Source organism: Nycticebus coucang, chromosome 14 (assembly GCF_027406575.1).
Source record: "Nycticebus coucang isolate mNycCou1 chromosome 14, mNycCou1.pri, whole genome shotgun sequence".
NCBI lineage: Eukaryota > Metazoa > Chordata > Mammalia > Primates > Lorisidae > Nycticebus > Nycticebus coucang.
The window spans coordinates 2,684,514-2,697,977 of NC_069793.1; the positions used below are offsets into that span (position 1 = coordinate 2,684,514).

Below are 13,464 nucleotides of genomic sequence, written 5' to 3' on the forward strand. Positions count from 1 at the left end.
CTTCAATCTCTGCCCTTTTGTAATTTCACCAGTCATTTTGGATTAGAGATCCCTCTCCAACTACGCTGAGTCAAAACTAGTAACATCTGGCATGACCTCCGTTTTGGGCACTTTCAGTTAGGGGTTGGAATTTCAATATATGAATTTGAGAGGGGGGACACAGTTCAACCCACAATACTAAGGGGCTGGCCCAAAGTCATCTAGGGACTCTGAAAGCAATTACTAAAACCAACCAGGACAATACGGCAGACTTTATTTTTACAAAGAGAGAGGGAAAAAAATGCCCTAGTGAACATTTTTTGAGGCAGAGGCTCATTTTGTTGCCTGACTAGAGTGCCCTGGTGGCCTCAGCCTAGCTCACCCCAACCTTACACTCCTGGGCTAAAGCAATCCTCCTGCGTCAGGGTCCCCAGTAGCTGGGACTACAGGTGCCCTGCTGGTTTTTCTATTTTTAGTAGAGATGGGGTCTCGCTCTTGTTCAGGCTGGTCTTGAACTTCTGAGCTCAAGCATTCTCCAGCCTCAGCCTCCCATAGTGCTAGAATTACAGGCATGAGCCATGAGCCACCATGGCAAAAACTACAAGTTTCAGAGCACAGAGGTGTCCTGCTGGACGCTTGACATCCATGGCATTTGCCCTTTTCTGCAAGGGACCTCATGGTGGCCAGAGGACAAAAGAGAGGCATGGCGGGTGGGCAGTAGGTATTGGGACTGGTTCTGGGCAGTGTGAGTGGAGCTGCCCCAGCACCTCGTCTCACACCTATGGGTTTTCTGGAAACGCTCTGCAATCTCTGGTATTATTTCTCACCAGGACTAGTTAAATTGGAAAGCTTGCTGCTCCCCATGGGGTGTTGGCTAATCTGTACCTGTGTCCACCCAGGCCTGCAGAGCACACTCTGCCAGAGGGCGTGTGCTCTCCTCGGAGAGGCAAAACCACAGATGTTAGCCTTCTTTTTCTTTTAAAAAGTTTTAATGAGGTATAATTGACATTTAATAAACTGTACACATTTAAAGTATACAATTTCATAAGTGTTTTTTTACCCTTTTAAATGAATAGTTCAGTGGCACTAAATACATTGATGCTGTGTGCAGCCATCACTGCCCTCCATCTCCAGAACTTTCTCATCTTCCCAATCTGAAGCTTTGTCTCCATTACACACTAGCTCACTAGCTCTTTCCCCTTCCCCAGCCCTGGCACCCCCATTCTGCTTTCTGTGGATTTGATAGCTCTGGGGACCTTGTGTATGTGGAATCTCACAGCATCTGTCCTTCTGTGTCTGGCTTCTTTCACTGAGTGTGATGCCTTCAAAGTCCATCCAGGTTGTATCCCGTGTCAGTGCTGCATTTCTCTTAAAGGCTGGTTGGCATTCCACTGTACAGATAGACCACCTTTGGCTTATCCACTCATCTCTCCACAGACACTGGGAGAGATGCTGCTTTTGGCTATTGTGATCAATGCATGGTTCTCAGGTCCTGAGTACAACATCTCCAGAAACTGCAGATAAGTTACTATCCAGCAATCAAAGACAGGGCTTGGTGACTTCTTGTGCTCACCATTAATGGCAAAGTCTCTATTTGCCATCATATCAGGAAACGAAACTTCGAGCTCACCCACTATGCACTGCCCTGTCCCAGGGTGACCTGGCAGGCTCCAGGCAGACACGCTCTTCCCTGGGCTGCTGCCATGAGCACTTGGCAGGATGGGAGGCTGGCACAGGGCTTTGAGGGCTGTTCACCTGGGGCCCTTTGGGGCTGGACTTTATTTCAGCTCAGATAGTCTCAAACAAAACCTTAAGGACATTGCCATATGCTGAGGACGTCACCACGGGGGCCACCTCTCCACAGGCAGCTCCACTTAACATAGCTGTCTGTGCAAAGAGAATGGACAGCTTGAAGAAACAATCTGACTTCCACAGAAAACAATACCTGTGAGTATTAACATTAGTGGTCAATGTTAAGAGTTCTCAGAATGAAAACAAGACACATTGTGACTCGGGAAAATTTGGGAAATAGAAAAATAACTAAGGCAGGTTCAGGGGCCAGACAGTGTCTCTAGGGGGTGTCACTACAAATGCCATGGAGAAACACAACTGGCCAAGGACACATGGACCACAGTGGCCACACCTTCTACTTTGTAGGTCATTCCCAGCACCTACATGTAAGTGTTGGAGCTCCCTCCATACCAGCAAAGCAAAGGCTCTAGTTCAGCGGTTCTCAACTTTGTAACATTAGGCGTAATTGTAGGCATTAGGAAGACTGAGAACCACTGCAGCTGAATTGTGAATATTTAACAGAGTGACTTTTCTCAACTCTTGAAAGAAAATACCAGTACAGAAAGTCTCTAAAACTCAACCTTATAATCATCAGGTAGAGAAATTTGGATTTTCTGATTCTGACATTTTCTGACAAGTCTTAGAAAAAGTATGTTGGTACAAAGGATTAGAGGCATTTTTTTTTTTTTTTTTTTTTTGTAGAGACAGAGTTTCACTTTATTGCCCTCAGTAGAGTGCCGTGGCGTCACACAGCTCACAGCAACCTCCAACTCCTGGGCTTAGGCGATTCTCCTGCCTCAGCCTCCCGAGTAGCTGGGACTACAGGCGCCTGCCACAACACCCGGTTATTTTTTTGTTGCAGTTTGACTGGGGCTGGGTTTGAACCTGCCACCCTCGGTATATGGGGCCAGCGCCCTGCTCACTGAGCCACAGGCGCTGTCCTAGAGGCATATTTTTTAAAGTCCTATATAAAGTCAATAAAAATATATCTACCCAAAATGAAAATTTACATACACACAAAAACTTGTGCTCAAATGCTTATAGCATTATTAGTCTCAATAGTCGAAAGTGGGAGCAACCTCGACACCTGAAAAATGGGAGGCCTGTCTGCACAGTAGAAGACTGCTCAGTTGTGAGAAAGGATGGATTTGGTCCCACTGTGACCAGCCCTGCGCTCAGTGAAAGAAGCCAGACACATAGGCCACACCTGGTGGCCTGGCACAGTGGCTCGTGCCTATAGTCCTGGCACTTCAGGAGGCCAAGGAAGGTGGATTGCTTGAGCTCGGGAGTTTGAGATAAGCTTGAGCAAGAGCAAGAGCTGGTCTCTACTAAAAATAGAAAACTAGCTGGGTGTTGTGGCTGGCACCTGTAGTACCAGCTACTCAGGAGGCTGAGGCAGGAGGATCGCTTGAGCCCAAGAGTTTGAGGTTGCTGTGAGCTATGACGACGCCATGGCACTCTACCCAGGGTGACAGAGTGAGACTCTGTGTCAAAAAAAAAAGAACTATATATTGTATGATTCTGCTCGTGTGACATCCAGAACAGGCAAATATCTATAGGCACAAAATGGATTAATTAGTCTGTCCCAGGGGCTAGAGGTGGGGAGCAGGGAGAATGGATTTAGGGAGTAGGAACTGACATCTTAGTGGATACAGGGTTTCTTTTGGGGGTGATGAAGATGTTTGGGACTAGGTAATAGTGATAACTATACAACATTGTGTGAACATACTAAAACCACTGATTTGTTCACTTTAAAATGGCTTAAATGGTGAGTTTTGGCCAGACATGTTGGCTCATGCTTGTAATTCTAGTACTTTTGAAGGCTAATGTGGGAAGATCACTTGAGCCCAAGAGTTAGAGGCTATAGTGAGCTATCATGATGTCACTGCACTCTAGCCCAGGTGACAGACAGAGAACTTGTGTCCAAAAAAAAAAAGTGAATTTTATGTTTTGTGAAATTTATCTCACTAAAAAGATGATTAAAAGGTCTATCCAGCCTAGTCTCACCATTTTAGTCTATACTCATTTCCCACCTGGGTCCTGCAGTGAGAGTATTTTCTTGGCTCTCCCTTTCTTCTGGTTCTTCCAGGATGGGATTGGGAGGGAGGTTTGGGGGCGTCCCTTCAGCAGGGTTGCTGCACCCCCTCTTGGCTGGTGCTGGCTGTGGGTATGGAGCCTCCACTTGGCCCCCAGGTGTTTTGCTGCTGTCTGGGGCTGGTATCCTGTGACTTTCTTTAGCTCCTGAGTCTGGTGCTCTAGGCAGGGATAGGAGGGGTGGTTCATTTTCTATATTAATGTCTAGTGCTACATAGCAGATGACCACTAACTTCATCTCTCTCTTTTTTTCTTGAGACAGTCTTACCCTGTCACCCTGGCTAGAGTGCCTTGGTATCATGATAGCTCATAGCAACCTCAAACTCCTGGACTTGAGCAATCCTTTTGCCTCAGCCTCCTGAATAGCCGGGACTAAAGGCACCTGCCACAATACCAGGCTAACTTTTCTATTTTCAATAGAGATGGAGTTTTACTCTTGCTCAAGCTCATCTCAAACTCCTGAGTGCAGGCAATCTACCCACTTCAGTCTCCCAGAGTGCTAGGATTACAGCGTGAGCCACTGAGCTCAGCCCAAACTTTGCCTCTTAAAACACATGCCTCCCTACCTCACAGCCCCTGTGGGTCAGGAGTCTGGGCCCAGCCTAGCTCGGTTTTCTGCCTTGCATCTTGAAGTCGGGGCTGCAGTCTTTCTGTGGCTCGCCAGGGATGACTCCTGAGCTCACAGGATCATTGGAAGCATTCAGTTCCCCAGAGGCCTTGGTTTCCGGCCCGTCTCCTGCAGGAGGCTCCTTGCCATGTGGGCCTTTCCAGCATGCTGTTGATTCCTTAAAGCTGGCAAGGGAGGGGGAGACACAGTCTTTGTCCATTCCATGTCGCTATGAAGGAACACCTGGTCCATGTCAGGGTCCTTGGAGGTCTTGTTGCCCCCCTTCAGGGCTCTGCATGGAGCTGGAGCTCAAGGTCCTCAAGGGGACTGGCCCCACCCTCCACCTCCCTACTCCTCTCCAGGGGGTGGGTCTTGGGTACAGCCTGGAGAAGAGGTGACAGTTAATTGCATATGTCAACATGTTGGGTCACAGTGCCCAGATACAAGGTCAAACTTTATTCTGGGTGTTTCTGTGAAGGTATATTTTGGGGAGAAATTAACACTTAAAACAGCTGACTTTGAGTAAAGCACGTGCCCTCCATAACACGGAGGCCTCATCCAGGCAGGTGAAGGGCTCCAGAAAAGGAAGACTCACACCCCAGAGCCAGAGAGACCCTGCCGCACACAGGACTGTGCCCCAGCCCTTCAGGGGTGCCCCGCCTGCCATCCCGCCCTGCAGACTTGCCAGTAATCGCTTGAGCCAACTCCTGAAAGTCTCTCTCTGACTTTCTGTCTCTCTCTCTTGTTCTGTTTCTCTGGAGACTCCTGACTCAGCTTGTAGGGTAGGCAAGAGGGGCTGCATTTGGGCACAGGGGCTAGATAGAGGGGGATAGACAAGTCCCTCTCCTATGAGAACTGAGGGAGGGTGGATTTACATTTGAGGCTTTGAGGCAGAGTTGGGAAAAGTTACTACCAGGAGCTTCTAGTTCCTCCACATGCCATGGGGGAGGAGTTCCCCTACTGGAGGTCATTCCTTTATGGAACCACACAGTATGTGTCAAGGAGGTTCTGCAGCAAGCTGGCCTCCCCCAGCTTCAGCCCTCCTGGAGCAGACAGTCTCTGAAGTCCCCGAGGGAGTTGTCCATATCCCATAATTCCTGTCCAAATGGTTGTTAAACCCCCTGTCCCCACAACCAGCTACCCAGCTGTTTGTAACTCCAGTCTGGACGTGGCTGTGAAGGAATCTCTCAGATGAGATCACTGAGCACAGCAGCTCACCCTCCACCAGGTGGGGCCCACCCGACCAGGGAAGAGCAAAGTTGAGGCTTTCTGGGAAAGAAGGAACTAGACCTCGGGACTGCAGCCAGGGGAACCTGCCTGGGCTTCCTGCCTGCGGGCCTGCCCTACAGATTTAGGACCTGCCTACCCACAAATTTTATGAGCCAGTTCCTTAAAATACATCAATCTTCCTGTCTCTCTGCCTCTGTCTCTCTCTGTTTCTTTGGAGAACACTGCCTAATACCCCTCCCCCTCAGCCTGAGGGCGCTAGAGTTGGTTGCAGAGTCTGAGAAGACAGGCATAGGCAGGTGACTGCCAGGTGGTGTCGGGGTCAGCTGGTTACCACAAAGCACTTGCACTTCAGGGCACAGCAGCCCGAGTGGGCATGGGACAGATGCTGGCTTAGAACCCCCAGGTGTGGGTTTGGCCGTGCAGTGCAGGGATGAAAATGGACCAAGGGAGCCCAGGGGGACAGCAAGAGGTCATTTTCAGGGCTGGTGCCAGGGCTGAGGGCTGAGCAGGGGATGGCACAGGTGGGGGGGCTCCCAGCCTGGAAGCCCAAGGCAGCAACAGGACAGAGGCCGAGAGGACAGGAGTGGGCACACTGAAGATGGCAAGGACAGTGTCAGCCTCTTTGGGGAGGGGAGGAGACACCAGCAGAATGAAGGTGCTGAGAGTGGGGCTGGTGGGCTGCCAGGCAGAGCTGCCTTCAGGGACACAAGCAGGTGCTGGGGAGGCATTGAGCCCCACCCAGAATCACCAGGCCTTGTGCAGAGCCGAGTCAGCCAGTTCATGGTATTTGGCTACAGCAGCCACTGGAAAGAAACATACCCAGCACCAGGTTTGCCTGGGATGCTGTATTTTCAGTGCCCAAACTGAGAAAGTCTTGGAAGAAGCCAAGGAGTTGGTTCCTGATGAGTGCCTTGGTCTTGGACTTGAAACTGGCATCTGGGTATGCAGACTCTGGCACTGCAGTGGCTCTCTGCTGGCTATCATCAGGTTGAGGGTGGTGGTGGTAGCGTTGGTGGCCGAGCCCCAGGTTCTGCTGTTGGGGGAGCAGCCTGCAAGGGCCTGGGTTGGCAGGTGGCAGGCATGCTGTCCACGCCCAGTCTGTTCCATGGTGTGAACCTGAGTGTTGCTGTGACCGGGAATCTCCAAGCCTGAAATCTCATCAATTCTGCCAGCTTCTCAAGAGGACTTTCATGAACTCTTCTGCTTAAACTGAGTGAGTAAGCTATTTCTATGGCCTCCAGGCGAAATGAAGGTCCTCTCCCAAGGCAGCAAAAGGCCAGGTCCCCAGGGAACAGCCAGGCAAGGTGCCGGCTCAAGCACTCAGCAGCGGGAACAGTGCCAGGCCTGACACCAGCCGTGCCTGCCAAGCACCCCTTAAACAGAAGGAGCTCGCTGTGGCCATCCTGCCTGAAGGCATCAAGCTAGGGCCACTGGGTGGCTTGGCAGCGTCTCCCTGACCAAAGCTCTCTCCCCAACTCCAGAAGTCACTGTAATCACCAGGATTTCTGACAAGAAGGTCTAGAGGTCTAGAGATATCTGAGACCTCCTTCTCTACTCCCCTCCCCCTTTTTGAGACAGAGTCTCACTCCATCACCCTGGGTAGAGTGTCATGGTGTCAGCCTAGCTCACAGCAACCTCAAACTCCTAGGCTCAAGTGATCTTCCTACCTCAGCCTCCCGAGTAGCTGGTACTATACAGGCACCTGGCATCACATCTGGCTAATTTTTCTATTTTTGGTAGAGACAGTCTTGCTCTTGCTCAGGCTGGTCTTGAACTTCTAAGCTCAAGCAATCCACCTGCCTCAGCCCCCCGGAGGGCTAGGATTATAGGCGTGAGCCAGCAGGAGTGGCTCTCTGCCCATTCTGTAGATGGAAGACTGAGGGATGGGGGGGTACGGGAGTCAGTCTCTTGTGGTCAGAGAGGAAGTGAGTCTCACTTCCTTTTTCTGGGAAGAGCGAGGAGGCCCCTCAGGAAGCCCCCTCCACCTTGGGTTGTGTAACTGCCCCCACCCAGCACCTCCATCCTGGCCCTCCCCTGGGTTCATATCTCTGCCTTTCTCTGAACGCCTGTCCCCTGAGAGCACCAGCACCACCAGAGTGAGAGGAGTGAATGAGTCACATCTGCCTGATTTAGTTCAGCCTTTGGACACAGTGTCATTAAGAGGCAGCAGAGAAGGCTCCCTTCAGGGACTCAGGCAGACTGGACTTGAGGGAAACTAGGGGACATCAGGATAAAATGAGCACACCAGGTCCCCGCAGGCAGTCTACAACACGTAGAACTTTAAGAAGTTAGTAATACAAGGTGTGTAAAGATGGCAAAAAGTCTGAGCTGTGACCCCAGGATTTGAGCCAGGGCCCGGGAGCTGCAGGGACACTCACCATGCTGTGGTGCACAACACGGGGTGCCAGGGCACAGCCAGATGGGCAGCATACATTAGAGAGGGGCTGCTCCATGGTTGTTTTTTTCCTCATATATCCTGTACTGAGTGCCAGCAAAGCTGGCCCCTCTGAGACACCAATAGATGGAGTCAAAAAGAAACCTGAAGAAACCCTTTTCTCTCCAGCCAAAGGACCAGGGAAGGGGCAACCTGGGAAAACAGAAAACCTATAGATAATAACTACCATCCCAAACCACAGAGACACGGTGGCCCTGCTATCATCCTGTCACCTAAGCTGGGCAGAACGCATGAAAAACGGGCGCTAGGGCTCCCATATCTGCCAGACATAGAGAGATGTCTGTAGGGCCTGGGTGGGGGTGGTGTGGAGGTGACCCTCCCTCCTCTATGAGGCGTCTGAGCTACCATCCACCCTGCCCCCACAGGTGTCCATATGGGTCACTTGGGGACCTGGATTTCCACCCCCACCTGGCAGCCACGAGGCAGTGCCCCTTTCATTCCCAGGGTCAGAGGAGGCTGCAAAAACACAGGATTTCATCCGGCAGATGTTATCTCTTACATAGAGGAAGAGGCCAGGGGTCTCTGATTTTATCTTTTCTAGGAACGCGCTGATTCAGGCAAGGCAGTGGAAACCTGTGTTCCCTGATGGCTTCCTTCCGGGCCTTTCTCTGGAGGGCTGTGCCCAGTCCCTGAGCCAAGGGATTTTGTGACACTCTGCTGGGAAGAATGAGGAAACATGGGCAGTGCCTGTGGCTTAAGGAGTAGGGTGCCGGCCCCATATACCGGAGGTGGCCCAGAGGTTCAAACCCGGCCCCAGCCAAAAACTGCAAAAAAAAAAAAGAGGAAACATGGCTTCTTAACGTTTCCAACTTTGTGCCAAAAGACATACCTTCAAAAAGTGAGGTGAGAGAGTGTGAAACTAAAAAGCATTTGAAGCAGGAGTGACTAGAAGCTACCCACATTTGGAAGAAGTTATAAACGACCGATTCAAGAAGTGAGGGGGCCCTGAAGAGCACGAAGTCACAAGTATCCATCCCAGACACATTATAGTCAAGCTTCGAAGTTAAAGACAAGATAAAAATCTTGAAAGCAGCCAAAAAGAAAGAGTCCCTTTACCTGCCAGAGAAGCCAGTTATAATGTAACGTCACTGAAGAAATGGCTTCTTTAGTGCCATTAAAAAATGCAACTAAATCAAGAGATTTATATGAAGCAGTAAAAAATATGTTAAAGCTGTTTTCTCTGTCCATTGTCAACACATCTGGTATAGTTACTGATGTGTCCCAGTGATGGCACCTGTAAGAGGGGGACTTGCAAAATTAATAGATGATGCAATTGCCACCCAAAACTCACATTTGATGAAGTACCATTGCATAGTATTTCAAGATCATTTATGTGCAAAAGCTTTAAAATTGGATAATGTCATGCAAATTGTCATCAAGACTGTGAAATTCATAAGGGCCCACGGATGGAATCATCACCAATTCCAGGAATTCCTTAGAAGTATTGATGCCGACTAGAGTGACATCATTTACTTTCGGAAGACGACTTAAGTTGAGGCCAAATGAACTCACTTACGGTATCAAGAGCCAAATTTCTGCCAGAACATGACGATGAAAACTGGTTTACAGATTTAGCATTTTAGTGGATTTAACTGCTCATTTAAATGAATTAAACATGGTCTTCAAGGTGAAAAATCAACTTATCGATACAATGTTTCAAACCATAACAGCGTTTCAAATGAAACTAAAATTATGGCAAGCACAAATTAAGGCAATTTTACACATTTCAACATGCCGGCTAAAGACAGTCCTGTGAATAGCAAAAAATACGTAGCCTTCCTTTTTTATTTGATACAAGAATTTGAAAACAGATTTCAAGATTTCTAGGAAAATAATATTTTGGTGCATTTGTGACTCCATTTTCAGTTGACGTGTTACCTGCCAGCTTTCAGATGGAATGCATAGAGTTCCAATCTGACATTCAACTTAAAGAAGAATTTGATTGTGTCTCTTTCCAGAGACAAATATCCCTCACTTCACAATCACATCTTATTTGTGTCATCACTTTCTAGCAGCACCTACATTTGTGAGCAACTATTTTCAAGAATGAAGCACATTAAGAGTAAAATTAGAACCAAAATATGATGAGCACCTTGAGAACTCACTGACAATTGCAACTACTTCCATGAAACCAGACATGGATGTATTAATTCCTCAATTACAATGTCCATGATTTTTATGTTGCCCACTTTTCTTTTACAATGAAAAAATATGTATGTATTTTTTTGAGACAGAGCCTCAAGCTGTCACCCTGGGTAGAGTGCAGTGGCATCACAGCTCACAGCAACCACAAACTCCTGGGCTCAAGCGATTCTCCTGCCTCTGCCTCCCAAGTAACTGGTACTACAGGCACCCACCACAATGCCCAGCTACTTATTGGTTGCAACCGTCATTGTTGTTTGGTGGGCCCAGGATGGATTCGAACCCGCCAACTCAGGTGTGTGTGGCTGGTGCCTTAGCCTGTTGAGCCATAGGCACCGAGCCTACAATGAAAAATATTTTAAAAAGATGTTTTACTACTTGGGTACATTTTCTATATTAGTGACCACAAACAGGACCTGCTCAACAATAGTAAAACACTCTCTGAATGGGCTGCTGCATAATTAGGATTATTACTTGAGGACTTTTTTGCTTATCTGTGATTGTGGATATCATGAAAATCATGCATGGACCTTTTCTTTTGCTCATCCATGAGCTTCTGTGTTTATGTACTTAACGTGTGGCCCAAGACAACTCTTCTTCCCATGCGACCCAGAGAAGCCAAAAGCTTGGACACCCCTGGATTATGCTGATATGGCTCTCAATGCAGACAGAGAAAATGGTTATGGTAATTTTATTGTAAATGGGGAGGTTAAAGTGAGGCAAGGTTTCTGCACTCAAACTAGTAAAATGTTGATACCACTAAACTGTGGAGGTGACATAAAGTGAAGGTGTTAAGAACCTGGAACCCCAAAATATGCTACCCTGCCACACAGTTTTGAGCTAAAGGCATTGGAGAAACAGTAGGTACAAGATCACTCTGACCTCTCTCCCATGGTTTTTTTTTTTTTGAGGCAGTGTCTCACTGTGTTGCCCAGGCTAGAGTGTAGTGGTGTCCTCATAGCTCACTGGAGCCTTGAACTCCTGGCCTCAAGCAATCCTCCTGCCTCAGCCCCCCAAAACCTTACAATTATAGACATGAACCACCATGCTCGGCCTTTCTTTTTCTGAGCAGAAGCTAAAATCCCCACGTGGAAGATGCCCTCCCTATACTAGAAGGGAAGTATCATTTTTATCATTAAGGGCAGGAAGTTGAAGCTGAAAGAAATCTGTGCAATGTGTTAGACAAACCCTTCTCACTTTGCAGCACATCCCCAGCCAGCATCTCCCAGGCTGGCAGGCTCCGATTGCCATGGTGTGGGGGCTGCTGTGGTCAGGTGCCCCTGCCCCTCCTCAGGGGCACCCAGGGCTGTCCTAGCCTAGGGCAGGCCCACTTACTTTGGCCTTTGTGGCTGAGTACCAGGGGCGGTGGCCACAGTGGAACCAAAGCAGGGCTGGGCTAGGCTGGGGGCAGAGGCTCAGGTGGCTCAGCCTGGGTTTTCTCCTTCACAGGGTGGGGGCAACAACCAGAAAAATGGGCCCCAGGGACATGTGCCAACACCCCTCTACCCACCTTGTCTTGGCAGCTGTCTAGAGTGCCCCGTGGGTAGTGCCACTCATGAGGATCTTGGCACTTACTCCATAGGGCAGGTCTGCTGCTCCCCGCTTCCTTCAAATACTGTAGCCACTCTCCCTCCTGGTCCTTCTCCTCTCTGCCCAGCCCCAGACAGCCCCATGCTGTCTTTGAGTCTTCCTGAGAAGCCCTTGCTTGTTTCTAGAAGTCCCCAAGAACAGAACACGAAACGCGTGTGTGTGTTTATTTCAAGGCAGGGAGCATAGACATGTCCCCAGATTGGACGGACAGGGGAAGACAAAGACACAGGTACAAAAACTGGAAAACAAAACGACCAGTTAACAGCTCAGATGGCACCGCACACCATAGTTTAAGGCTCCGTATGTGTGTATATGTGTAGACGCTTCACACACAGACACATGCACATACACGCAGAGTGGCAGCGACACAGGGACTGAGGCCAGATGCCAAAGGCTGACCACTGCTCATGGTCTGCCTAGAATATTGCAGTTACATTTATTACAAAAGTGTAAAGTGGTAAGACTGTATGTTGATCTGAGCAAATTGGCAAACTTGAGCTTCCCTGGTCCAGGGACACAGGGCCAGCTCAACTAGGGCCCTGTGCCCTCCATACCCATCTGTGCTCACATCCACCTCCACCTGGGCCTAAGCGCAGGCCAGCCAGGCCAGGAGGTTCCAGGACCTACCGTGCTGGGCTCCCATTCGAACAGCACATAGAGGAATGAAAACCAACATGTCCTCCCCAGAGCGGCCCGGCCTGTCCCTGGAGCCCTCCAGGGTGACCCTGGCAATGTGGTCAGGGTCGCAGGAAGGCAGGCCTGTACCTCAGTCTGCAGGAGCCCAGGGGACTCCTGGGCCTGCTTGGAACTCCCAGTTCCCATCTTGAAACCTTTCCCTCATGGCTGCTGGGGTGTGACCGTCCAAAGCCTGGGCAGGCCCTCCTGCCCCAGAATCCGTTGATCCCACATGGTAAATAGAGGCTGGACTGGGAATGACAAGGCAAGATGACCAGGAGCATGTCACACAATGGAAGCTGCATTTGGCTTTAGTGTTAAGGCCCGTGTGGGGTGAGAACCCCAGGGGAGAGGCCAGTGGCCCTGAAGACAGGCCTGGCATGTCTGGGCCGCAGCGCCCTGGTGGCCCCCAGGTCCTTGCTGTGGACCCCTGCTCCTTGGCCCCCTTGGCTGTGCTTGCTGGGCCCCTCCACCTCCATGCTTAAAGTGCCGGGTGCTGGGAGGGCGTGTCAGCCTTGCAGGAGCTCTGCAGGAGACCCCCAGGCCACCCTATGGGCTCTTATTTGAAGATGTAGTTAACAAATAGCTGACAGGCCAGGAACACGCAGAGCAGGAAGCAGGATCGGGGGCTCTGCAGCAGGCCTGGGGCTGACACCTGTGCAGCCCGTGCCGTGGAGCCCAGCATGGCCGAGAGGTGCCTGCAATGACAAGGGTAGGTTGTGGGGGCCGAGTGGGGGTGCCCTCAGGTGCTGACTCGGTGCTGGGTGCAGAGCAGAGTAGGGTCAAGAGAGCATGTCTCACAAAGGCCTATTGGCTCGCACCCACCTGAGCCACAGGGCACAGCTCTTGGGCATCACACTAGCACCCTCCTCCCAGCATTCCTGGGATCTATTCTGCATGG

The 13,464-nt window shown here is 50.0% G+C and overlaps 1 protein-coding gene across 5 annotated transcripts in view; it reads right to left on the minus strand.

The window, feature by feature from the left end:
• Positions 1 to 9,483: 9,483 nt before the first annotated feature.
• OSBPL5 (oxysterol binding protein like 5) overlaps positions 9,484 to 13,464 on the minus strand; it is a 70,935-nt gene continuing 66,954 nt past the window's right edge. For 3 of the 5 annotated variants that reach the window (XM_053561047.1, XM_053561049.1, XM_053561048.1), the window contains one exon: positions 9,485 to 13,261. In XM_053561047.1, the coding sequence (XP_053417022.1) occupies positions 13,123 to 13,261 (139 nt within the window). In that variant the 3' untranslated portion in view covers positions 9,485 to 13,122. Of the gene's footprint in view, positions 13,262 to 13,464 lie in introns of all 5 variants that reach the window. The other 2 variants (XM_053561051.1, XM_053561050.1) reach the window with 2 other exon arrangements.